The sequence below is a fragment of the Alosa alosa genome, chromosome 9 (assembly GCF_017589495.1).
Source record: "Alosa alosa isolate M-15738 ecotype Scorff River chromosome 9, AALO_Geno_1.1, whole genome shotgun sequence".
In the NCBI taxonomy this organism is placed as follows: Eukaryota; Metazoa; Chordata; class Actinopteri; order Clupeiformes; family Clupeidae; genus Alosa; species Alosa alosa.
This window is the reverse complement of record NC_063197.1, coordinates 21,399,338-21,425,507: the sequence shown is the minus strand read 5'-3', so window position 1 is coordinate 21,425,507 and position 26,170 is coordinate 21,399,338. Positions and strand designations below refer to the sequence as shown.

Sequence of the window (26,170 nt, the reverse complement as noted above, 5' to 3'; positions counted from 1 at the left end):
AGAGTCTTACCTTTGTTTTGTGAGGCCTGGTGTGAGCTTTGCTCGGCGGAGGGAGACTCGGGCCGGTCCAAGTCTCCCTCCATGGTCACCAGGAGCCGGTCGTAGTCCTGGTCAGCTGAGGAGAGCCCCCTGGGGCCTGGTGTGGCTGTGTTTGGCTCCTCCACCAGACTGGGTGCTGGAGGCTGCTGCTGCCCCTGCTTATTGGAGCTGCGTGCCTTACGGTTGGCCAGCTGGCTCTCCTTAGCAGAGGAGGAGGACGAGGAGGAGGAAGATTGCATAGCTGTTGGGCGATTTGAGCCCTGACGGAACCGAGCCTCGCTGGGCTCAGCCGAGGCCCGTCCGTTGGCCTGTGGCCGGCCTCCGGCCCGACCCCCTCCTACTCCGGACCCGTACATCCCTCTGGTCGAGTTCTGGTTCACATCGCTGTAATCATTCAAGCTGTGAAACAAACAAAGAAAGAGCGCTGACAAGGTTAGACCAGTGATCTCAGTGGCAATCAATATCTCCAACTCAATACACATTTTCTTCTCATGTAGGCAGTAGCCATTAGAATATTATTCTTCACAGTTACCTAGTTTTGGAACTGATGGTAGTTCAATCTGTGTTAAGTCCAGTGTGTTAGCAGCCACATGTCTGTAATGGATGCATGTCTAAATGTCTTTTGTCTACAGATCTGCCTGCAGTCTCCTTAGAAGAGGTTCAGTCCTGTGTTCGTGTCAGTGACTTACTTTGCGTCGATTCGCACAATATCCCTGAGATCGAATGGCCTTCCTGGATCCATGGAAGAGCCTGACTCCACACACAGACGCCTCTTGAACGGCTCCCATATTCCTTGGGCCTCCAGGTAGGCTGTGCCAATGACTACCAGGAACATGAAGCTGAAGAAAGGACAGGACAGGAGATTTCAAAGCTCATAACCAGCCAGTGTTTGCACAACACAATACTTTGGAGATCACCGGGTGAACAGTGAAATGTTATAATTCAGTGTAATTGTTATACTACCTAATTTAGTGTCATATGATTGAAACAGGTCAATATTAATCGCTGTCTATCTAACAGGAAAGCTCCCTCAGATACGTCTTTGCCAGTATCCTGAATAGGCAACATTTGCCTAGTCCGTGAGGATGGTGAGGATCAGTGATGGTCTTGTATTTAAGACTGGATTTTCAATCGGATATAACTATGTCAATACATTATCATTATTATACCAATTCCTAATCGTGTCAGGCCAGTATTTCTCAGTGATGTTGGCAGTGGTGGATGTTTAGTGCACATGCTGAATGGGATCCTGACCTCATCATGAGGGAGACGATGATGTAGAGCTCCAGCTCCCAGTTGGGCCGGGGGAGCACGTCCGTGCACACGGCCAGCATGTGGTAAGGCAGCGTGGCGTTCAGAACGAAGATGAACTCCGACCCCCCCGCCGACACGAGCTTCAGCTCCCGGGTCACCCGTGATGACGTGAAGTCCGGCGTAAACCTGTTCAGGCACAGATTGTTAAGGCAGAGCAAGATACTTCGTCGTAGTTCATGTCTATGGGCGCGAAATGGGGATCGAATCCTGTCTGCATAAAGAGGCGTGTCGATGACGTATTGATGAGCCGCAACCTGTAACCGCCAACAGCAGCGGCATAAATAACCGGCGCACACCTGATATAAGGTCGATTTTCTCCAGACTGGAATGTTCAAAAATGCTAAAAATGTACCTGAAATGTTTAGAAGAGTTTGAGGATCATAAAAACGTGCACGAAATTCACATTCCTAACTCTATAGAACCAAGACCTTAGCATTTGTGGTGAAATTCTGAGCTATGCTCATAGACTTCAATAGAGCAGTCGCTGCCTCTGCTCTGCATAAAGGGGGGTTTTGACCCCCCCTCGTGCGATCCGGGTTCCCGGAAGTGGCTCCTGATGAAATATCCTGCTCCGCCTTAACAATCTTTGGTTCAGGCACAGGGGGATGAGGAGGTTTAGACTGAGTGAGAACAACGGGACAAAAAAAAAAAAAACAAAAGTACACATCGGATGGTTGCCTAAAGCTGTATATGAACAGAAAGAACCATCTAGTATTAAGATTTCTTTTATGGCCTTTTTTTACAGGTTCAAGCATTGTGATGGATTTCATTAGGAGATGTGTGTGTGTGTGTGTGTGTGTGTGTGTGTGTGTGTGTGTGTGTGTGTGTGTGTGCCTAACTGTATTCCTTCATACGTTGAATTCACTAGAAATTATCCACTCGAAAAGTTAATGATATTGGTATCATTGTAGACCATCGAAAGATAAGGCTAGAAATAGGGCGGCTCGATTATGGCAAAATCTTGATCATGATAATTTTAAGCTGATGACACTTTATCATTACTTTTTGAGTAATGTTGCTGGGCAATGTTCCTCATTATTGTGGTTTATTGTGGTTCTGGCATGTTCCCATTGATATTTAGCAACAATCTCTTTTCTGGAGAACTTTAAAATCAGCAGTAGGCAAATTGCCATGATCATCCAATCAGAATAAATGGAACTGGTTATACTGGTTAATAATGTTGCCCAGCAACATTGCTCAAAAAGTTGCCCCATCTATCATCAACTTTAGTGAATAATTGGAGCATGATTACTTAACATGATTACTTAATTAATCTTGAAACAGCATTCATTTCTTAAACTTTCTAAACTTACAACAGTTACCACTGCAAAGCAAAAGGGTTCACTGGATTTACAAAACGAGAAAATATTGTAAAAATCAAGCAAAATATTGTTGCGTCTCGATTATGATGTTTTCATAATCGTTGGAAATCATAATTGAATTTTGGTTAACTGCTTAACTGCAAACTGTTTGGTTTGGTGCCCTCAGATGGTACAGACTTGATTTCATGAACAAGACACTACCCCTCTAGTACCGGTAAACAGCACTTTACACGTTTAGCACATTCAGAGTTGGACAAGGTTATGCAAATGGTCAGACTGAGTAAGAGGAATCAGGATCGCATAATCTGGATACAAAGGTAATCTGGACACAAAATGGCTGCTATGTTTGCAAAGCTCAAGTGACCCACAATTCACACTCCCACAACTGACACTAACATCTTCATTAACTTGATTAACACTTCAAGTGGCTACTTCAAGTGAACTCTTACAGGGACATTTTTGTTGCCTGCTTTCTCTAGAAGTCGTCATTCATGAGCTCTTGGTACTGCGGCTACTTCACCAGTGGTGTGTGTGTGTGTGTGCTCGCACATGTGAGGGGGGCCAAGTGCAGAGGAACAGAGAGATGATTCATCACGGAACACACACACACACTGCCTCTGACGGGTATTAATAGAGCCTTCGGGTTATGCGCAGACACCTTTGACAGGTGCTGTTTGCTCAGGGAATGGATGTTTCTTGTCAGCATTCCAACTCCTCCACCCCCCTGTCTCAAAATCTCCTCGAACACACGCACACGCACACACAGGCAAGTCTGACCTACTTTTTTCTGCTACCATTCACACCTTATGGACTTTAAACCAATTTAACCGTTTCATTCATAACATGGAAAGATTTGTATGGTGGTGGTGGTGGTGATGATGATGATGATGATGATAATGATCTGTTGACGTTGGCACTGGAACACTTACATTATGATGAGGTCTTTGGAGGAGTTTGGCTTGAGGACAAACTCCTGGCAGTTGAGGATTTTGAAGCCGTAGCCCTCGCAGGCCTGGCCGCTGATGGACAGTGAGCGGATGTGGAGCGGTAGCTGGCCCAAGTTCTCCAGACGGAACGTCCGGCGCAGCGTGAAGTTAGGCTCCCTGGCTTTGACTAACACGTAGGAGAGGGAGAGAGGGAAAGAAAGAGGGGGGGGGCAGAAAAGAAAGAAAGCAAGAAAAGAGCGCAACAGAGAGAGAGAGAGAGAGAGAGAGAGAGAGAGAGAGAGAGAGAGAGAGAGAGAGAGAGAGAGAGAGAGAGAGAGAGAGAGAGAGAGAGAGAGAGAGAGAGAGAGAGAGAGAGAGAGCACAAGGTTTGGTAAGCTTTAACCTAAGGTCACTGAAAGGAATATTGCCTTGAATCGTTCAAAGCAATTCATGCTACACATTTAACAGTTCAAAAGGAAAAATAAATATGAGGACTCAGGTCAATAATGAGCTAAATAAATGAGTGAGATTAAAATGTGTGTGTGTGTGTGTGTGTGTTGATAAGGAGTAAAGATGTGGCCTAACATGTGGCCTAAGACCCTTACTCACTTTCACAGTCTTTGAGCAGTGCCTCAGTCATCTTGAACCTGAGCGAGCTGCTGGGTCCTGGAGCCTTTCCTCCCAGCTTAAGGCTCTCGCTGGTGCCCTGCCCGTGAACCATGATCACGTCCACCACTGTCAGGTTGTTCCTACGGCAGAGAGAGAGAGAGAGAGAGAGAGAGAGAGAGAAGGAAAGGGAGAGAGAGAGAGAGAGAGAGAGAGAGAGAGAGAGAGCGGGAAAGAGAGAGAGAGACAGAGGGAAAGAGAGACAGAAAGAAAGATAAAACATTAGATATGTATGATATAGAGAACGTTAGATATGTGTTACCATCAATGCCACCTCTGTACACCTCTGGCTACAGCACCAAGCCAAGGGGTCTGACAGGATTAACCTCAGAGAGAGGACAAGACACACACACACCAAACACAAATACTGGCGTTTCAACACGCCTCGGTCTCTCACCTCACACTGAGGCCAAGTGAGTGTGTACAGAGAGCACTGCCAAAGTTTGCCTCCTTCACTGAATGGAGCCGAATTCACAAGTGGCAGAGGTAGCTATGTTTATCTCGCATAGAGAGAGAGAGAGAGCATGAACCCACTGAACCCACAAACACACACACAAACACGCTCCACTACCCCATGCCAGAGCCTATATTTCCTCAGGTAGCTGAGCAGCGCCGAGCTTCAGTCTAGAGCTGACCAGAGGCGTGAACTCCGAGGAGTGGCATCCCGTTTTCATCACTGGCTGTGCGTCTAGTCAGGCCCTCACACGGCTACTGATGGAGACCCATACACATCCACACCTATAGCCATATGTACGCAGATGCACCACACACACATGCACACACCTACCTGACAACCAGTAGTGAGGAGACGCTGTGGTTTCTGGAGGGGGTGAACTTCACTGTCAAGGACTTGGTTTCTCCAGGCATCAACAGGAGGTTGTAGAGGAAGGGTCGTGTAGAACCTTCCAGAAAGCCCGTCCCAGCCTTTGTCACTGAGGACTACAAAACAAGACAGAACAACAGACCCCGAGTATCAACCTTCCAACCAACACAGAGTAGAATATACAGTAACCACCGTTTTGAATGATATGATTTAAATAAAACCTCACAGAACATGCTCTGCGTGCCTATTAAAGAACGTCAGAGAACTTACAAAGATCAGTCATTACGACCTTCAAGTCCAGTTTGTGTGCGTGTGTGCCAAAGATACTTACGGCATTTCTATGGACCTGGAATTCCAGTGTGTTTGGGTTGATGTTATTGGAGAAGTTCCCCAGTGAAAGCCTGAAAAAAAAACAAAAAAAAACAGGGTTAAGTCTTCACTTTAACTCAAGTAAGAACTGCATCACCCCAAAGGCTTGCATATGGATGTGTCTGTGTGTTTGTGTTTATGTGTGTGTGTGTGTGGGGTGTATGTGAGGAGGGCTTTCCTACCGGTCAACTAGTTTCCCAGTGAACGCAGTGGAGCTGGGATACAGGGCCAGGGGCATCACCTGTACGTAGACAGGCACGTCGGCTGGGTTCTCCAACACCACCTCCTCTTCCTGAAAAAAGTTAACCGGCATAGGGGTCACAACGCGCGCAGCCATATTCTCATGGGGAATCATATTACAACCTCACCATTAAGCAATATAGTGAAGAAAATTAGATGGGAAAACATCCCTTTGTTTGAGTGTGTTGCGCAAGTCAGTCTGGTTGTGTGTGTGTGTGTGTGTGTATGTGTGTGTTAGTGAGAGTGAGTGGGAGACAGAGATGGAGAGAGGGTGTGTTTCTGTGTGTGTACATTAGCAAACTGTTACTAAGCGAGTGAGTGCCAGTGCGCGCGTGTGTGTGTGTGTGTGTGTGTGTGTGTGTGTGTGGACTCACAGATGAACTGTTGGTGTTGGTCAGGGGAAAGTAGATGTGCTGGGAGGTGTTGACTAGCGTGGGCCAGGTGAGCTGGGCAGTGACTTTGGTCTGAACATTCTTCTGGAGGTCTGTGTTCACCTCAAAGATGGCTTCCACCCTGCCAAGAGAAACAGCACAGTTGGCCAAAAATCAGTCTAAATAGACACAGCATTAGCAGAGGAAACACATCTAAAACATGTAAATGTATGAATATATGTACATACAGTACATATGTATCGGAACACACATATTACCAACCATCCCGTTTTTCCAACCTCTTACGTGTAGGTGTCACTTAATATTCATTTCTATACAAACCAAGACGGCGGATTCCTAAAGAAACGCAAGCACCTACACCATAAGTATATGTAATTTACCGTGACTCGAAGAGCTGTAAACAGTATTGTAAGGCTGCATTTACAAATTCGCTTGGGGCTCCAGTGGAATTTTGATTTGCGACGAGAATTCTTGGGCTAACTGTTGATGTGCCGTGAGAAATGTTGGGGATAGGCTCCCACCAGCCCAGCACTAAACTCTGAGCGTGGTAAACAAAATCGGATATTTCAGGCAGTAAAAGCCCTGCTAAGAACCAAACTAGATTTTGTTCAAATCTACAGAGCTATGGCTACTGAAAAATGTAAGGTTCATTTATGAAATGTTATTTTGAAGTATTAAAAAACATTGTCGTTTTAGAATTTTCGGAAGAAATGGTTGGTAATTAGCACGTTTACGATACATGTGTATGTATGCATATATCGCCTCATTTCTCTATGGGAATAATACATATGTTTTGCTCTGTATTTAATATTATAAATAAATTGTGATAAACCAAAAATAAACCAAACGGCCCTCTAAAATGTTACTTACTCAAGCCCTGATTGTTCTTTCAACTCGCTCCACCTTTTAAGGAGTTTTTGGTGCAAATCGACATCCGCGTCCCAAATGTCTTCCTGCATAGCTAAACCATGAGGTCTGGTCTCCGCTAGGGGGAAGAAAAGGGCCAGTGTTTCATTTAGAACATGACTTGCGCAAGTCATTACACAGACAATGGGTATGAGGACAGCAGGGGGAAATAGTGCTACTTACATTTGAGTATAAATGGCACTCCCACGTAACAGTGGCCACCACACTGCAAACTAGCATCAAAATAAATATTTGCTACCTAGAAAACAGACACAGGAAAACATATATGAAATTCAGCAATAGCATAAAAGTGTTGAAACAGCCTGGTCAACTGGCCATGAATCAGTCTTAAAATCGATATACACGACAGTCTTTTAACCCAAACTGTTTTGACAGATGGCAACGTTGCGCAATACCACTAGAATACTTGGACAAATAGTTCTATTTTTCCCCTGCATAGTAGTTCTACTTTTCCCCAGAACTGTGGGTAAATATAAATATTCACTTATATAAATAGTCCAGATACATCATCTTAAGCAAATGTTTGTCTTCATAGACACCACACTGCATGCGAAAGAGGTTTAAACACAATTTGTGCATAGACCTGGGACCATGTGGTATTTGATAGAAATGACCTCATTGATTAAAGTGATTACTCAAAAGCCTGCAATGTTCAGAACAAAACATGTGCTAAATGGGGCATTCTGATGGTGACCAGGGGAGTGACCAGCACCTTGGACTTGCGCTTGGGCTCCAGTTCGTCCTTGTTGCTGCGCAGGCGTTTGGCATAGAAGCGGCTGTCCTCACCAAGCGAGTGCACCGGCTGCTGGAGCCGGACCCGCTGAGAGAAGGAGCTGAAGATGCTGAAGCCATGGTGAACCACTTTACCCTGGACAGCAACAACAACAACAACAACGTCAACAACCTTAAGAGTATCACCCTGTAGCGCATCAACACTGTGGGTGTGTGGAAAGTGAGGAGATACAGTGTACAAAGTGCTGAAAATGAGCATAATTGCCACCAGTTTGTTCCTTTAAGAGGCTTATGATTTGGCCTTGGGATGAGTGTGTTTAGATTAAGATAAGATGATTACAAACAGAGACATTCTTAAGCTATAGTGACCTAAGCATAAAGAAAGAATAACGATTTTTTTAAGCTATAAAGAACTAAGCATTAGTTTGCAGTATTTCAGCAGCAATTACATTAGAGGAATCAAGAGGAAGTTCTCAGCACTGTGCATACTGGTGGCAAGTTTGTAAGGTTGTTCATATTGAAAGCAGTAAAACAACATAAGGAATGTGGATGTCTTTTCTTAAACAGTAATATTAATTATTTAGAGGAATTTTACATCTTCCTGTTCCAGTTCATCTCATTGGATCAGTGTGAACAGTCATGACCCATTTATATATATTTTATAAATTGGGGCAATCAGAGAGAACTTACCGGAAAAGAGGGCGGTAAAATGATGTGTTTTGGTGAACTGGTGAGAGTCCCCACTGCTATGAGTGCTTTAACTGGAATGGTTAATATCTGAAACACGAGGAGGAGCATGTGAGATTTCCAGAACAAACAGGAGCGAGCGAGTCACTGGTGGAGGACACTGGCCTGGTCACATACCTCATAGTCTGTGGTAATATGAACTGCTCCGTCATATACTCCCTCCAGGGCCTTGGCCACCAATGTGACTCGGAAAGCTGCATAGTAGCCAGAGGCCAGTATAACCTAAGAAAGCATAGACACACACACACACAAAATCACACACACACAGAATCACACACACACAGAATCACACACACACAGAATCACACACACACACACACACACACAGAGAGAGAGAGAGAGAGAGAGAGAGAGACAGGCTTCAAACTGATTTCCATCTACTTTTCCTAAGTAAACATGTCCAAACTGACTGTCTGGGGGGGAAAAACACCAAAAAAAACCCCACTGCACTCGGTTCACTTGTAATATATGGAAACATGACTGCACTGCAGAGTTAGGTCATGAGCTCTATTCTCTCTGCAGTGTCACCTGCCCCACTGAAACCAGAGCCCAGGGGGCAACTGCTGTCCGTCAGACACCTGCTGCCCTGTGGGTCTAGTAGCTGGCAGGCCCTCAGGGTAAGGTGGCCAACCAAAGATCAGACAATTCTCGGCCAGGCAGGCAATCCTCTTAGAAAACCAATTTCACCACGGTTAGACCTTTATGTTTGAGGCTGAACTCATATGTAAGCTAGATTTTTGAGATTGAACTTAAATGTAAGCCAATTACATTAAACAAGTAAACTTGGATAGGTCTGGTGGCTGTGTTTGGTAGTTTTCCTTTAAAAGCCTAAAGGGAAAGTAGAAACTAAAGTAAAGCTTGCGTAATTATAGCTGGACATTTGGCGACACCCCAAAATAAACATCCTAGAAGAAAAATCAATGGGATTCTGTGATTTCCAATATCCTGTCACACCACAGTTTGGCAAAGTTCTTCAAGGTCAGTGGAAGAGGAAATAACTCTGGCCCCTGACTTTTTGGTGCTTGAAAAAGTAAAGCTCAAGAGAAAGCAATCAATGAGCTGTGGGCCATGGAACTACAGAGGCTCTGCACCTGGAGCTGGGGTATGTGTGTGTGCCAGAGAGAGCGAGAGCGTGGGAGTGTTCGAGAGAGTGAGAGAAAGAAAAAAAGTGACTGAGTGAGTGTAGAAATGAGGCAGTGGGAAAGTGTGTGTGTGTATGTGTGTGTGTGTGTGTGTGTATGTGTGTGTGTGTGTGTGTGTGTGTGTGGTAGGCTGTGTGCGTCTCTTACTGCTCTGTGGTGTGTTGCTGAGGTGCTGTGTAGCTCAGGGAGGCGACTCAGCGCTACGCTCCTGTTGCCCCTCGCGGTCAGCAGCAGCTCCATAGACATGCTTTGCCCCGTCACCAGCCACGACTTTACCTCCAGCTACACAGAGACCAGAGAGAAGGAGGGAGGGAGAGATAGAGAGAGAGAGAGAGAGAGAGAGAGAGAGAGAGAGAGAGAGAGAGAGAGAGAGAGAGAGAGAGAGAGAGAGAGATGATGGTGTAGCAAAATAAAGAGAAAGAGTGGGATGAGGAAAAAAAGAGAAATGAGTAAATGAGGTTAGGGAAGATCACTAAATCCATACATACATCCATATATAAATAAATCAACACGTACGCTGTTCCACACAGTTTATTCTCCCAGTGTAAACTCAACTGTATGCTAGTCTGTGTTCATGACATTTGGCAAGTTCTCTACAAACACTGTCAAAACTATTTTGAAACAGATGTTTAGATTTGGTCTAATAATTTTATTGAAAATAAATTCTTTCTACACTTGCCTGAAAATAAGTATACAGATAAACATGGAGAAATTCAAATACATGTTGTGCAAATTCTCTTCAAAATCCGTCGAACTTCTATCTGACAGAAAACCAAAGCACACACAACAACAAGATGCTTTTTAGATTTTTTTTTACCCGCACATAGCGGGGTCAAGGAGAAACAGAGATTTCTGTGAAAAATCACAGTAGGAAAATTAAGATAGACCCATGTGGATGTGGAGTGAATGGACACGGAATGCAGAAGACACAATGCCAGTATTTTACCTATCACACACTCGCAAACACACACAGAGTCAAGAGCCTTTTCTATACACTTTTCTCTCGATCAATTCGTCTGCAACAGACAAAAAGGGTAATGCTCCTACCTGTGAGAATAACATTACATAATGCAATAGAAGGCATTCTGATCTGGGCATGCATTGGCAATGTCAGACATGCCATTCTCTGTACGTATTTTAAGTCAGTGTAGTATCAGCTTGATGCCATTACTTTAAGGTGCAAAAAAACGTACATTGTGTTGCTTTAAAGTGAAAAAGAAAAGGAATATTGGTGAAATATTTTTTTGGCAGTGTCTTTTTTAATGTATTTAATTTGAGTATTTTATTTTGAAGTAATCCAAAAGTATTCAGGTTACGTTACATCATTTTTGCAATCCAATGGATTACGTTACTGATTACAAAAATTAGCGTGTCATCTGTACTCAGTAATGGATTACATTTCAAAGTAACCTGACCCAAAACTGTACACAGCTCATCCTTTTGAACTGAGAGGGAGCAGGTTCCACCAGAGGAGTAATTTAGAGAGCTGCACCTGGGCCCTAAGCAGCAATCCTCGCCGCCTTATTACTCACTATGCAACTATGCAGACTGGGTGTGTGTTAAAAAATACAGCCGAAGCGAGAGGGGAAGGCTGATGGTTTGTCGTGGTGCTTACCTCTATGGGGTTGCTGTTGATGACTACTAACACCAAACTGCCTGTGTCTGCGGCGCTGAAGACTCCAAAGTCCAGCGCGTGCTCCTTAAGGCTAGGGGGCAGCACTAGTGGCTGTCAAGGACAAACACACAAACAAGGACAACGTCATTTACAAACACAGCCAACACAATCACGTGCCTGCTTTACTCATGATTTCCCTGTTAAGATAACTGTGATTTTGACAAACTGAAAGATGTTAATTCTGCGATACTGCAGTGACTGTTGACAGTAGAACGAGATAAGTCTCTCATTGTTTGAATAAAGTAGGTCATGTTTGGCCTGTTAAAGAGTCAAATTTCATTCCAGCGATCCAGGAAACAAAGATCTTATTTAACCTGGATTTAATCATCCCAGGAATCATATGCCTGGAAACTCCCAAATTCTTTTTAACAAATGCTTTCATTTTGACAAGGCCATTAAAACAAATCAAATACAGACTATTGTGGCTGCAGCCTACCTCCAGGAATCCTGTGTAGGCGCGTACCGGCAGATGGAACTTGGAGGCATTGGTGATGAGGAGGATGTTGCCATCGATGTGGACAGAGGACCGGACCGGCCGGAAGAGGAGGCTGAAGATGTAGCGGGACTGCTGGGGGGGCAGCAGGACCGGGGAGCTGAAGTTGTGCACCTGTAACGGAACAGTACCCAGTACGCACACACACACGCACACACACACACACACGCACACACACACACACACACACACACACACACACACACAAGATGAACCTTTTACATTCTAATAAAATTACACTACCTTGCATTCACAAAGCATGAAACATCCAGCATTTCCACAAGGAACTTTCCAAAATTCAATTCAATCCATTCCAAATGTATCTTTGAAGTGACAGTTTCCACTATTTCAAATAACCATTAGTCCAAATGCCACACAATCTAATCAGGCGACTGACAGCAGCACTGCTGTGAACGTGCACTCACATTGAACATGGTCTTGGCCTCCTCGGGCAGAGACACGTTGTGGATGCGGATGGCGAAGCTAAATGTGTTGGTGAGGTAGATGGGCCTGTCCACCGGGTCTACGGGACTGTCTCGGATGTGAAACAGGGTGGCTGTGTGATCGAAGCCCAAATACCTGACACACACACGCGGTAGGGGGACAAAGGAAACAAGTTAGGACAAGGCGTCAGGATGACTGGATGACTTTGTGGGGAAATTGCCAGTAATTAGACAACACTTTATCTGGGGTTTTTCTTGTCCATGACCTCAGAGATCAACCACCCTTAGGGAGTATGGAGTGATGGAGAACAGCTTTTCTTTATCATGATAGCTCTTTTTCTTTCATTTCATGTAATCCATCAAGAATAGCCTGTTTTAGTCCTATAAGACAGACTTGTTGCTCTCATGTTCCCCTAGGATGCTTGTGTGTTTGTAACCTGTCTCCGGCATCGTGAATAAGGCTTTGTACTCTGCCATACGGTCAGCTTGCTTGGGCGTTACTTTTTGCCTCATTGTGGATTAATACTTAATTTGTCAATGTGTAACGTGGCAAGATGTGCAGTGATATACATCAACTGTCTGCTTGCACTGAAAACCATCAACTGGATATAAATGCCAATGTACTTAATCCTCATGTTTTACTAATACATTTCAACTATACACATACAACTGATATATGATCCCTATACTCAAATGCACTCAAGCACTTATTTTGACTACACTGATATAGTATATCATACCTATGTTCAAATGTACACAGTCCCTATTTAATGTGCAGCATGTGTGTGATTTCCTTGTCTTACAGTATAGCATGGTCTGGGTGTGTAGAGTAAAAGGCGCATTCTCACCCCTCTAGAACTTCAGCCTGGTATGGGATTTCAAGTTTTGAATAGCCCTTCTCTCTCGCCTTGACTGTTACTGTGCCGGTAAACTGAAACGGCCGCCGTGCTTTAGATGCTGGAGGGGAACAAAGGAGAAGATTTGTGACTTTGAACCGTGTGACACAAACAGGAGACTCTTCTGTTATGGATATTAGTCAGAGTTCAATCCGCCAGACAAGGACCGGCTTATCAAGACTGAATTAAAGGTTGTTGAGGACAGTCTTGTTCTTTGTGGTGGTCTGTGTCTGCTTGATGTTAGGAAATGAAATTTGTCTTAAATATTTATTTTGATGAATGCAGACAGCTGTGGCAATTCAATTTCTGCCACAAGCGGTTTATGAGACACGGCACAATCACGATTTTGGCACTCACACTGGGCCACCCATAATTGGCATGTTACCTCGTTTGGCACTGCAACCTTAAAATACACCAACATTTCTCTTCATTTCTTTGACAAACAAATGTGGTGTTTCACAGGTTTTTCAGTCCTCACCATCGAAACTGATAGTTGCGACTTTGGTGTATCGACTTTCTCCTGCCTTAAGAGTGATCTGTTTAAACTCCACCGCGACTGCCTCATTGGATGGTGTTGGCCGTACACTCTGCGAAGAAACAAAAAAAAAACAAAACAAAAAAACAGTATTATGCCAGTGTTTTGACAAACAGAAACAGAATCAAAATGTTCCTTGGCTCACACAGAAAACCACAATCAGACATGACAGCAGTGACTGCATGTTCTGTAAAAAAACTTACTGTAATTGTTACATCTTTTGTTCCAGAATTTAGAAGATGTAAATTCAACTGTTTTGGTCGATCTGTAAAAACAAAGGTGAAGAGCTGATGAACAACTGTTAGTCATCAGTAAAATGCTTCCTCCTGAGGAACACAGCCTACATTCATCTTGCGCCATAAAAACTCCCTTAAAACCCTTTAGAAAATGGGTCATTTATTTTCATGGAATTCAAATTACGGTTTCTGCGGTTCACTGGAACAACAAAAGACTAGGTTTAACGTTTCACATATGGCAGCACTACTGACAATAACACAATATACAGTAATTATCTGTAATGATTACAGCATGGAGCATAGCCCAGTCAACTATGATGTTCAGCAATGACAATCAAAGTAAATATGTCTTTAAAATCTACTTGAAGGGGTGAGCTCTCCAGTGACACTAATGCTCTGTAGTGTATGGTAAATCTGCGTACCTTGAGATCGAAGAGTACCAAAGTCCAGCATCTCTGTTGAGGAGTATATACCAGGTGCTGGAGAAAGTAAACAGGCAGAATATTGGAGACAGAATGATAACTCCTCAGTCCAAAGGTAAATGAAAACAACATGATAAGTAGCCATTAGGAGATTAAAGGAGGGAAAAAAACATGCAGTAGGATCTATATAATAAAACAATGTATTTCAACCTATTTAATTCCACGTAATGATCTTACATTATTCAAGTATACAGTGTTTCTTTAAATTTTGGTTGGTGACATTTTCAAGGTAACAAACTGAGACCAATTCTCACAATGCATCGCCCCACAACAGACAACCTCAGTTTATACAAACCTTAAAACAATGCAACCTGACCATATTGTGGCTCAATCAGTTCATCTGAAATTTCATTTGCAACCACAGCAGACATCTGTAAGCAATGTGAAGCCTGTGGAGTTGGGTGGAGGGGGGAAATACAGAGTGGAGACTGACCTGAGGTGACCTCTACCTCTACAGGGAGGATGAAGAACTCATCGTCACTGGAGGTGTTGGTTTTGATCCTGATGAAAGCTGTGTGGTTGTCTGCATCTCGCGAAGAGAAGCTGGCCCTCATCACCCCCTTTGTCTCGAATGGGGGGATCTCCTACCAGAGAGAACAGCAGAATGAATCAAAACACCACTGATTAAAGTAACACTGTAATGTATATATTCCCCTTTTTGTCAATTCGTCAATGTTGTCCATTTAGCGCAAGGGAGTAACCCAATTCGTTGACAACTAGGGTCGAAAGAGGGTCATATTACTCACATTCCACATAGAACAGAGCTATGTGGTGCAATATCAGGCGTTCCAGGAGCACATCGGTATTGACAGAAAAGCAAAAAAGAAAAAGAACTACATGGCGCTGCTGTGGAGGAGCCTGTGGAAGTCACTGGGCCACAGATGAAGCGGGCATGACATGGGCACTCACCCATAATTTTTTGGTGCCACCCTGCTGGCCTGTGGGCAGCTCTAGATGCAGGTCCCCCCCGCTAGAGTACATTTCCACAACCTGGGTGGGCAAAAGGCACAGCATCTCAGACACCCAGACTCTAACAATATCCTCTTCCCCTCCCCCCAATCACAAAAAGTGCCACTTTAACACCAAAAATATCCGAGTGTCCACAGAGCTGATTGAGAAGAGGATGAATCATCATACTTGTGGGATTGCACTTAACCCTTAAAGGTGTAGGTTTTTGAACGTTCTAAGTTCCGCAACAATTAAAGGTTCTAAAATTCTATGTTGAATTCAATGAACCCAGATATTCTTTAGAACGTTCATTTCTCAACATTCCCGTCACACCAGTGTTAAGGGTTAATCCATTTTTCCACAGAGCTGGTGAATGTGGCCACCACAAAAGGGGCAGCTCAGTGTATCATTGGCAGACTGAAATGGACACATCACCTGCAGCGGTTCGCTGTGTGGGTTGTGGATATTTATAAGCGGCGAGAAGCTGCTGTTCACAGGCACCCGGGCCCCTATAAAGGGCCGAAGTCTGTAGGGGTTAGGTATACCCACACCAAACACCTACAGAGCGCACGGAAAGGAAGATCATCAGCACAGATATATCTACAACAGAGTAACAGCAATCAGCAGCTCATTAGTATGTACCAAACACACAGAAACGCACATACAGACACAGACATACAACTAGACACACACACACACAGATTTGCTGGTGTGTTTGGTCTCCTCTTGCCTTACCTGGTATGTAAACATTCCATGATGAGATGTATTAATAAATAAAGTGTTTTCTACATTTCCCACTACACGTGCAAGGAACACCACGTCAAAGGAAGTGTTGCCCCCCGGGGGAATTATCTGCATTGGAGAGAGAGAGGGAATGAGAAAGAAAGAAAGAAAGAAAGAAAGAAAGAAAGAAAGAAAGAGGACATGAAGTGAGGATAGTTCCCAGGTTCCCAAAACAATGCAGAGAAGGTTCAGGGAAAAACAGTTTTCAGTATTTATAAAACATTGAAAAAAATAACCAAGAATGCCACACTTTCTCTCTGACTGTGCTATCTCTGCAGGGGGGTGAATCCGGATTCATTACAGCACTGAATACATGTGTGCATCAAGTTCATACACAGCTGGAGCGATAACTCAGACATTCCAGGCCTGTGTCAAAGCACCAAACATAGAGGCATGTGTATGAGGGAGAACCTGCTAGGGTTTTATGGTGGGTGACCAAGGCTTGGCCTGTGTGTAACTCAAGTGTGTGAGTGTGTGTGTGTGTGCGCGTGGTTGTGTGTGCACGCACCTATGCAATACGGAACTCTGTAGGCCAGTGGGAGACTGATTTACGTAGGTGTCAGGAACAGGTGGGCTGGTCCTTTATTTATTACCCAGCATGAGGGAGCTCTCGTTGCAGGGGCGCTCACGGCGCTTTAAGTAGCTCTTAAGCTTTTAACTGAGGCCAGGGGCACCCACCCTCACCAAACAACATAAAGGCACAGAGCTCCGTAATGATCAGTTTATCCACTGGGGTCAAAGGTGACACCAATCACTTCAGTGGAGGAAGTGCAGGGGTCAACCGCAATGCTTCAGGCTATTAGTCAGTGATGCTGCAGCTTTGAGCAGAGCAGGAGGCTGCTAACATCAACAAGGATCTAGACCATACCTGCCAACATTTAGCTTTTAAAAAACAGGAGATTTTCTTTTTTTTTTGGTGGTGGTGGTGGGGGCAATTCATGCACTCCTGCATCTGCATTTTGGTCATTGCTTTTACCTTACCAAAATAGATACAAATCATGCCAGTTATGTATCCACCTGCTGCCTGCAGCCTTCCTCCATAACTCCAAAGCTGCTTCAAAGATTATGTTCCGAGGACACAATTTGCCTATTGTGTATCAACAACACTCGATAACAGTTATAATGTGATGTGTTAATCACAACATTTCTTTTCTAATAATTTGACAAACTAGGCTATCCCACTAGCCCGCTTGCTCACGTGACTCAGTGGCTGAGCAGTGTGCACCCGCTTCCTTATATGGGGTTTGGGCTGTCAGGTTTTATGACAAAAGGGTTGAAATTAAAAGTAAGTCATTGTGTAGGCTATTTGTAGGGTGTATTATACCCAATTTGGCAACCAGAGAAATTTCAGACTAACAGAAAAAATGCATGGATCCGTGATTTAAAAATCAAGTTTGATGGTCATGCAAATTCTGGGAGTTTCCCGGGAGAAATAACAAAACGGGAAGGCGCTGGGAGATGACCTTGAAATACGAGAGAAACCCGAGTAAAACGGGAGTGTTGGCAGGTATGATTGTGGTCTGTGGTCGAGTCAAGGCCAGGGCAACCCCAGAGCAGGCAAAATATTTCTGGGGCCGTATTCACAAAGACTTTAAGGCTAAAAGTAGCTCCTAAGTGGCGAATTTAGGAGCAACTCCTAAAAATAATGGGCGTGTCACTCCTAACTTTAGGACTCCTAATTTTTTTCACTAAAAGTAATTCACGAAGCATTTTAGAACTAAAAGTAGCTTTTAAGTCTGGGACAGCTTAAAAGAAGTCAAGAGGACTCCTAACTCACTAAGACCTATTCACAAACAGCTTTTTGTGGCATTTCACGTCGCGATGTTTTGAAATCGTAGCCTATCGACAACAGGAGCTTCCAATCGAGGGAACAATTTTGCATTCATAAAAGGGATGCAATAACGCCACCATCAACAACCAAAACTACTCATTGTTAACATGTAAATTAAATGTAACGTTTCATTGTGAATCAAATTAAAATGTTCTCCTCTTTGCAAACGTAGGCATACTGTATGTGACAGATTAATTGAATAATGTTGCAAAGATACTGCATCAGTCCGTAGGCCTATGTTTCATTAGGCTACTACTGTAGGCTATTTGTTTAGCCTTACTCTTTATTCATTTAGGCTAGGCCTTTTTATTCAGTTATTCATCATCTTCCGTCCTTCGAACTACTTGTGTAGCGCACGCATTCTCAGACCTGTCACCTGTCACTCATCATCGTAAGGGAGGTGTTTGCAATCATTCCCGCGTTACAATCATCAGCCAATCAAGGTGGTCACTTCAGTCAAGCTCGTGCATGAGTAATGACGTCATCCATAGCAACGAAGACTCACTCTTAGTTTAGGATTTGTCATTTTTCCTTACTAAGAGTAGGTCTGAAAGGCTTTGTGAATAACTTTTAGGAGAAAACTCCTAGCTAAAATCTTTTAGTGTGATTTAGGAGTACTCCTAGTGGTAAGATAAAAGGCTTTGTGAATACGGCCCCTTTTGTCCAGTTCCTAACCTAAGGAATGTTTCTTTTTTCAGTGATGTCTTTTATTGCAAGTGTTTGGAATCACTGAGAATGTTGGTTATTGCCCAGTATTTGCCCAGTATATTGTACAGTACCCTCCAGAATTATTGGCACCTCTGCTAAAGTTGACTAAAAACTGGTATAAAAAAATGTGATTTATTGTAATCTCACAATGAAAAAAATTAGGAAATCCAACCTTGAAGTAGCCTGACGAGCCAGACCCACATTAAAATGTAGGGTCTGGGCACTCACCGTTCGCAGTGCTCAGTCCGAGGGGCGGGATAATCAGTTGTCTTTCAAATTCCCTCTGCACGCAATAGGACAGCGGCAGCGCTATGAGTCCCATGTGTTTCCCACCAGCGGAGCTAGTTGGATAGTTCAAACGTTTGCCAACTTAATAAAAGCTTAACTCGTGTCACACTGTTCGCCAACAGCAACATCCATCTTATTTGTTTTCAAGTAGCAGGGAATTCAAGCTAAACCGTTGCAACTCTGCCATCAATCATTGTGTTAAGCCCACCTAACGACTCTATACACGATTTCATTGGCCTGATTAAGTTTCGATTTCTGGAGCTCACAAGCCAACGGAGAGTTGCTAGACTAGCTGCCGCTAGGGGCGTGTCTAGATTTCTAGGCTAACCTTGAAGGGAAGCAAATTTATTTCGGGAAAAAGGAAAATCTCAAAGAAATAAACAGAAATAACACAGAAGCCTAACAGAAGCATTTTCCTGTGTAATTTCAACTTATTCAAGTTAATCAGAGTGTCTGAACTTTCAGAAGTAGTTCATGACTTTCATTTTCACTATGGTATGAAAATAAAGTCACACAGAGGCTAAATCCTCTAGTCATTTTTCAACATCGGAAAGACAAGAGCAGGGCTCGAATTACGTGGGAGCCAGAGGGAGCCGAGCTCCCATAGAGTGAGGACTGGCTCCCATGAAAGCAACAAAGTCAAAAACCTGAGGGGGTCTCTCATATCTGAAGGTGTCTGGCATTGTAATTTAATCTTAAACAACCGCTCATTATCCATCCCTGTGCGATCTCTTACCATTAAAGACGTTCAATTAAAATATAGGCTACTACAAGACGTAGACCTACACTACGCTCTTGAACGCAGCATGGCACTTCACCACCACACCACTTACACTATATGAGCAAACTGTATCGATTTGACAGCACTGGCAAATCTGAAGAAGTCACCCTGCTTTGATGTGAGTGTTTTGTCTATTTGCATAGGCGTTCATTGGGCTAGCCTACATGGTTTGATACATGCTGAAAAGTCCTGTTTGCTGTTGAACTTGCGCTTCACCTATTCTATTTTCTATGGCTAAATCGTTTAGACAACAGACTAAATCGTTTAGTCTATACCATGACAACAGAAAACGGAAAAGTATATTACCAAAAAACACAGTTCTGGTATCTAATTGGCAATCAGAACAGTTGTCAACTGCTGGAGCAAACATAGCCTAATAAGGATTGCCAAAGAGGAAGCAGTGCATAGATAAGGGGCATTTAAATGCAAAATGTGACACACCGAATTCTCAGCATGGTATTGTGTTCACAGGAGATTTGTTTTTAAAGAAAAACATTGTCTCAAGTCAGAACAAAACCAACAGTTGAATGGGCCTTATAAGTTTCCACTCATTTCAGCAGGCTCTTAGACCAGACTGGGGTCCACACAGCATTGTATTAAGCAAAACTATAAAGATATGGAGCCACGGTTGCGCAAGACACTCACTGACACATAGATTATGAGGGGGTGGGAGAGGATGATGGGACGCTCTTTATCTGTGGCAGGTTAAACGGCAGGGAGAGGTCTATGTAAAGGAGTTGCCTGGGAGAGGGAGCGGGAGAGAGAGAGAGAGAGAGAGAGAAATTTTCAAAGTTGCCAGCTAGTTCTTACAAACAAGAACAGCTGTTCTAAACACCTATTCTATGTTGATTGACAAAGCCATAAATTATGGCCCATAATGCAGCCTACAATGATTGTGTTGTTTGATGATCTAGCTATCCTCTGCCATTCAGAGCTCCGGAAAGTTCCCAGCTATTTTGAAACACCTGTTAGGAATCTCTGATGTCGGAATATTCAATGGCTACCCGACAATATCTCAGTGCAAACACCAAAATTGTTTGTCTATTAATTTTCCACGGTTCAACACATTAGCCTACTAGAACATAGTTTGGCTGGCTTTATTCATTTCTGCCAGTTAGTGCTTTTCCCCCTGAGTATAAGTTACACTACATGCATTATTGTGTTTGACACTGAGGATAGCCTATCTGAGACGGTGGTCTGGTTTAAATGAGTTGCGTTGTGAAATTGAATATGGCACAGACTAAATCGTTTAGTCTATTTCTTTGTATTGTGAAATTGAAATGAGATATGGACTATTACAATCAATAATATGTGGAAATTAATTAAAAGTAATCAATTTCTATGAAAAATCTATGTCTGTTGTGTGTGTCAAGGTAAAGCCTAGGCCTACCATGCTGTACTGCAAAAAAGCTTGCTTCTAGGGCTATTTCATTGTATCGCCTTGTTAGGCTATGCGCGGTGTGTGCCAACTTTTTATGAGATAGAGAGACCCCCTTAAAAACAAAAAGATAATTCGAGCCCTGGACAAGAGAATACACTAAATTTAAATAACAAGAAAGTGTGTTGACATTCGTAAGTCAGAGAATGTCTATGAAAACTAGGTACTTTGTTGAAAATGCCTATATTTTATGACAAACATGCTTGGACAAAGACCCATGGTTATCTTGCCCCCACGCACAGTATGAAAGATGGTAAGATAGGCAAAAAATTCCATAGGAACCACTGTTGGAGAGTTACAGACAAAGGTATCATCTTGGGGTCACCAAGTCCCCCAAAACATCTTCAAAAGTGGCCTCACTGCTAATAGATTATTTAGAGGGCATGCCAGGTAAAAGCCTGTCTAGTCATTTAATTACCTATGTAAATGGCAGGAGTTACTGAAGGGTACAGTGACTTTGTCTGGAAGTGTGGTCTATTGTCATATAAAATGAAAATTGCACTCTTTGGCTAGAAACACGTTAGGTGTGTTTGGCGTACATAGAAGAATGACTATACTGAAAAGAACCCCATGCCTAATGAGAATTATGGTGGAGGGGCTGTGCTATTGTGGGGCTGTTTTTATTCCCAAAGGCCTTGGGAACCTAATTAAGGTGCATGGTATCATGAAAACCAAGACAAACCTGAGCATTTTTAAAGGAAATCTGTCAATCTCTGCCAAAACACTAAAAGTTAGTCATGATTGGATCATTCATCAGGTCAATGAACCAAAACAAACGTCCAGATCAAAACAAATATGGTTTGCTGAAAACAAAATCAAGCTTCGGACATTGCCACATGAGTATCCCGATCTAAACTCCATAGAACAACAGTGGGGTGAGTCAAAGAGAAGAATGCAAAGTGTGGACCTAGGAATCTGGACGATCTAGGGAGATTTTGTGACAAATGGTCTTAAAATCCCTTGCTTTGTATTCTCCAACTTTATAGGGTGTCACAGGAGAATATTACAAGCTGTTATATTGGCAAAGGGAGGCTTAAGAAGGTATTACAAGCAGGGGTGCCAATAATTGTGAGCAACGTGTTTTTGTTAAAAAATATTTATTTATTTATTTATTTATTTATGAGATTTTTCTTTTTCTCAAAATAAATCTGCTTTCCTTCAAGGTTGGATTTTCCTATTTTTTTGCATTGCGAGATTACAATAAATCACCATCAGATTATTTTTTCTATACCGGTTTTTAGTCAACTTTAGCAGAGGTGCTAAATTCTGGAGGGTACTGTATGTCAATGCCTCGTGGAGAGAACATGCTGTCAAAACGTTTGGATTTGGATCTAGGTTTGAGATGAGACAGAGATACATAATTAAGGCACACATGATGGTTATACTTACCCTATTCTGAAAAAAGGATGCATGAAAATGTGCCGTTGTAGCTGATATAGATATTAAACTAATTTCCTCTGAACTAGGATTGTGTAAGAAAACTTTTTCAATTTTTGGCATCCCAACTGGCCTGTAGAACAAAAAAAGAAACAGTTAGATTTAAGGGAGATTATTTTGTGGGTGTTTCTCCTGGCAGACACTGATATGACACAACGCAATGACCTATTTCCTGTTTATCAATTAAGAGCCCTGATATGTTAATATTTAATAGTTACCAAGCTAATCATTAAATTAATATTACAAGCTTTATGACATTGGGACATAAAATACCACACACACAAAAGAAACAAACACAAATTACAAAAAAAATTGTGCTGCTTGTGATATGACACAAATTTGTGATATGACAACGCAATGACCTATTTCCTGTTTATCAATTAAGAGCCCTGATATGTTAATATTTAATAGTTACCAAGCTAATCATTAAATTAATATTACAAGCTTTATGACATTGGGACATAAAATACCACACACACAAAAGAAACAAACACAAATTACAAAAAAAATAAATAAAAAAATACCATGACAACAGAAAACGGAAAAGTATATTACCAAAAAACACAGTATCTAACTGGTATCTAATTGTCAATCAGAACAGTTGTCAACTGCTGGAGCAAACATAGCCTAATAAGGATTGCCAAAGAGGAAGCAGTGCATAGATAAGGGGCATTTAAATGCAAAATGTGACACACCGATTTCTCAGTATGGTATTGTGTTCACAGGAGATTTGTTTTTAAAGAAAAACATTGTCTCAAGTCAACTCATGGGCCTTATAAGTTTCCACTCATTTCAGCAGGCTCTTAGGTCAGACTGGGGTCCACACAGCATTGTATTAAGCAAAACTATAAAGATATGGAGCCACGGTTGCGCAAGACACTCACTGACACATAGATTATGAGGGGGTGGGAGAGGATGATGGGACGCTCTTTATCTGTGGCAGGTTAAACGGCAGGGAGAGGTCTATGTAAAGGAGTTGCCTGGGAGAGGGAGTGGGAGCGGGAGAGAGAGAGAGAGAGAAAAAATTTCAAGGTTGCCAGCTAGTTCTTACAAACAAGAACAGCTGATAAGGAGAGGTTGTTTATGAAGCGAGTGGGAACAAGAAACTACCTAAAGACTGGCCAGCTGGGAGTCTTGGAAGAGGGGTGTGTGTGCGTGTGCGTGTGCGTGTGCGTGTGCGCGTGCGTGTGCGTGTCGTGTGCGTGTGTGTGTGTCGTGTGTGTGTGTGTGTGTGTGTGTGTGTGTGTGTGTGTGGATGTGGGGGTTGGGGCTCACTTGGGGCAAGGGGATGGTTGGGAGCGCTGGTGTCATCAGAAGGCTAAAGTTACATACCCCTACATCATCACTGACCAGCAGATCTCCAAATACACAAGATGGTACTGATCTAATGCACAAAGCATTGTTGGCCACGGAGAATACTATCCCGTTAGTCAACTAATGGCTGCTCAGGGTGTAGCCTGCCTCGAAGTGTATTTAAAGCTGCATTAGGACAAACAACCTCATACCTAAGATGCTCCACATACCACTTCATTGATGAAGAATTATTTTCTATAATACAGGCAGATCATGACAACAATAACTAAACGAGAACACCTACCAGTAGAAAAATACATTGTAACTATGATAAACTTCATTTGAATACCATTAAATGAATTCCACCAAGAATACTATTAAAAAATCTTCTAAGATAATATACTCAAACTCTGGGTACAGGAACTATTTTGAAATGTGAGAACAAGCATTAGCATGTATTTCGACATGGTTAAATGCTTCCTGTTGGTTTCTATGGAAGGTGTGCTGAGGCAACTTGTGAATTATTGTGAAATAAACCTGGGTGGAGATTCCAATGAGCTGGTGTACCTACAGATTAGTCTCAGCCTAATGAAATAATTTTCACCTATGTGACACCACGCCCCCTGGTCTATGACCAGTCTCTCTCCATTTCAGTCCTGCCCATGCTGACGCACATTCACACAGACAGACAGACAGAGGTAGACAGACAGACAGAGAGAGAGAGAGAGAGAGAGAGAGAGAGAGAGAGAGAGAGAGAGAGAGAGAGAGAGAGAGAGAGAGAGACAGACAGACAGACAGACACAGAGAGACATCATGAGATGTTCAGGATTGGTCTGCCTCGAAGGCTCGCTTCACCAGAGGAAGTGAAAAACAGCCTCCAAAGAGGAAGCTGCATTTCTGTGTCTCCACATCCAACAGGGGTGGTGTGTGTGTGTGTGTGTGTGTGTGTGTGTGTGTGTGTGTGTGTGTGGAGGTGGACGGGGGTGTGAGTCAGAGAGAGCACAGGCAGAAGTGGTGAGGGAGGAAAAAAAAAAAAAAAAAAAAAGACACGTGAGAATGAACAAAAGAAAGGGAGTAAGAATGAAAGAAGGAGAAAGAAAGAGACAACCCACTGAGGGCACGGAGTGCAAGTGTTTCAGAGTGTGTGTGTCTGAGAGAGTTCATGTGAGGGAGTGTGTTCTCAGAGTGAGAGAGAGAGTGAGTAAGAGTGTGTTTGAGTGTGTGACTGGGGGTTACTTACTGCTCATGGAAGTCCAGCATTGGTGGCTCAAAGCGTATGGGCCTACTGTTCCCTCGCTGTGAGGAGCCACTGTGGGGGAGAGGAGAGCAGTCAGATGGACGCACAAACAGCCATAGCAATAACAGAGGTACATCCTCAAGCACGCACGCACGCACCTCCCTACGCCTGCCAATATACACCCTCACATTCGTTCAAACACACCCACACAAACACACAGTCCTCCCTCTGAACCACCCTCATGGAAACACAAGAAGGTATTGACAGAACTGCCACAACTTTTGCATCTCACTTCAAACACAAAGGGTGGACGGACACACACACACAGGCAGACAATAGAGGTGATGATGAATGTGGTGTCTGGATTGTACGAGCATCATGTTCACAGGTGTGTGTGTGTGTGTGTGTGTGTGTGTGTGTGTGTGTGTGTGTGTGTGTGTGTGTGTGTGTGTGTGTGTGTGAGAACCCGCCCGGTGACAGGTGTGGCTACACAGCTCTTTTTTTACCCCTCATTGTGGTCACAGCGCGTCTGTCCGTGACCGACAAACTCCCAACTCTACATCCCACTCTATGCAAAGAAGGCTCTGGAGCAGAACTACCGGAGAACTCACGGAACTCGCGCCGCAATGAAGAGCACACTGTGTGCCGTGATGATATCATGTTTGTCTTAGCGCTGCCTGCCGTCCTGAGCATTTACATGATGTGCTGATGTCTACACTAATACACAAGGATCGCTTCACAAGTCCACCCTTACAGGCACAATAAACCAGACACATTTACATTTAGTCATTTAGCGGATGATGAGTGGATGAGTGAAGGCTACAGGGCTATGGATAGGTCCGAACTTGATGAAAGAGTCATCATGTATGATTTCTACCTCTGCACCACTAGGCCCTCTTCTTTTCAATAGATTAAGTGCAAAACACCCCAATCAGTCATTGGCCAAAACCACAATCCCAGTGGGTTCCAACACATCCACTAAGACTTGTTTGGAGTCACTTAGAAATGTCCTTGTTTTCATCATTAA

At 43.2% G+C, this 26,170-nt stretch overlaps 1 protein-coding gene across 1 annotated transcript in view; it reads right to left on the bottom strand.

Moving 5' to 3' along the window:
* The window catches only part of tmem131 (transmembrane protein 131), a 44,756-nt gene that overhangs the window by 5,268 nt on the left and 13,318 nt on the right, over nucleotides 1-26,170 (bottom strand). Inside the window, exons 4-31 of the mRNA XM_048252241.1 lie at nucleotides 25,147-25,215; nucleotides 22,566-22,686; nucleotides 16,083-16,199; nucleotides 15,783-15,905; nucleotides 15,309-15,389; nucleotides 14,833-14,983; nucleotides 14,340-14,396; nucleotides 13,885-13,946; nucleotides 13,625-13,733; nucleotides 13,099-13,207; nucleotides 12,233-12,386; nucleotides 11,751-11,921; nucleotides 11,255-11,365; nucleotides 9,787-9,921; nucleotides 8,615-8,719; nucleotides 8,441-8,527; nucleotides 7,731-7,886; nucleotides 7,181-7,256; nucleotides 6,962-7,076; nucleotides 6,074-6,212; nucleotides 5,642-5,751; nucleotides 5,422-5,491; nucleotides 5,055-5,206; nucleotides 4,211-4,350; nucleotides 3,605-3,788; nucleotides 1,294-1,479; nucleotides 729-878; nucleotides 11-438 (exon numbers count right to left, since the gene is read on the bottom strand). Coding sequence (XP_048108198.1) covers nucleotides 11-438; nucleotides 729-878; nucleotides 1,294-1,479; nucleotides 3,605-3,788; nucleotides 4,211-4,350; nucleotides 5,055-5,206; nucleotides 5,422-5,491; nucleotides 5,642-5,751; nucleotides 6,074-6,212; nucleotides 6,962-7,076; nucleotides 7,181-7,256; nucleotides 7,731-7,886; nucleotides 8,441-8,527; nucleotides 8,615-8,719; nucleotides 9,787-9,921; nucleotides 11,255-11,365; nucleotides 11,751-11,921; nucleotides 12,233-12,386; nucleotides 13,099-13,207; nucleotides 13,625-13,733; nucleotides 13,885-13,946; nucleotides 14,340-14,396; nucleotides 14,833-14,983; nucleotides 15,309-15,389; nucleotides 15,783-15,905; nucleotides 16,083-16,199; nucleotides 22,566-22,686; nucleotides 25,147-25,215 — 3,668 coding nt within the window. The remainder of the gene's footprint in view (nucleotides 1-10; nucleotides 439-728; nucleotides 879-1,293; nucleotides 1,480-3,604; nucleotides 3,789-4,210; nucleotides 4,351-5,054; nucleotides 5,207-5,421; nucleotides 5,492-5,641; nucleotides 5,752-6,073; nucleotides 6,213-6,961; nucleotides 7,077-7,180; nucleotides 7,257-7,730; nucleotides 7,887-8,440; nucleotides 8,528-8,614; nucleotides 8,720-9,786; nucleotides 9,922-11,254; nucleotides 11,366-11,750; nucleotides 11,922-12,232; nucleotides 12,387-13,098; nucleotides 13,208-13,624; nucleotides 13,734-13,884; nucleotides 13,947-14,339; nucleotides 14,397-14,832; nucleotides 14,984-15,308; nucleotides 15,390-15,782; nucleotides 15,906-16,082; nucleotides 16,200-22,565; nucleotides 22,687-25,146; nucleotides 25,216-26,170) is intronic.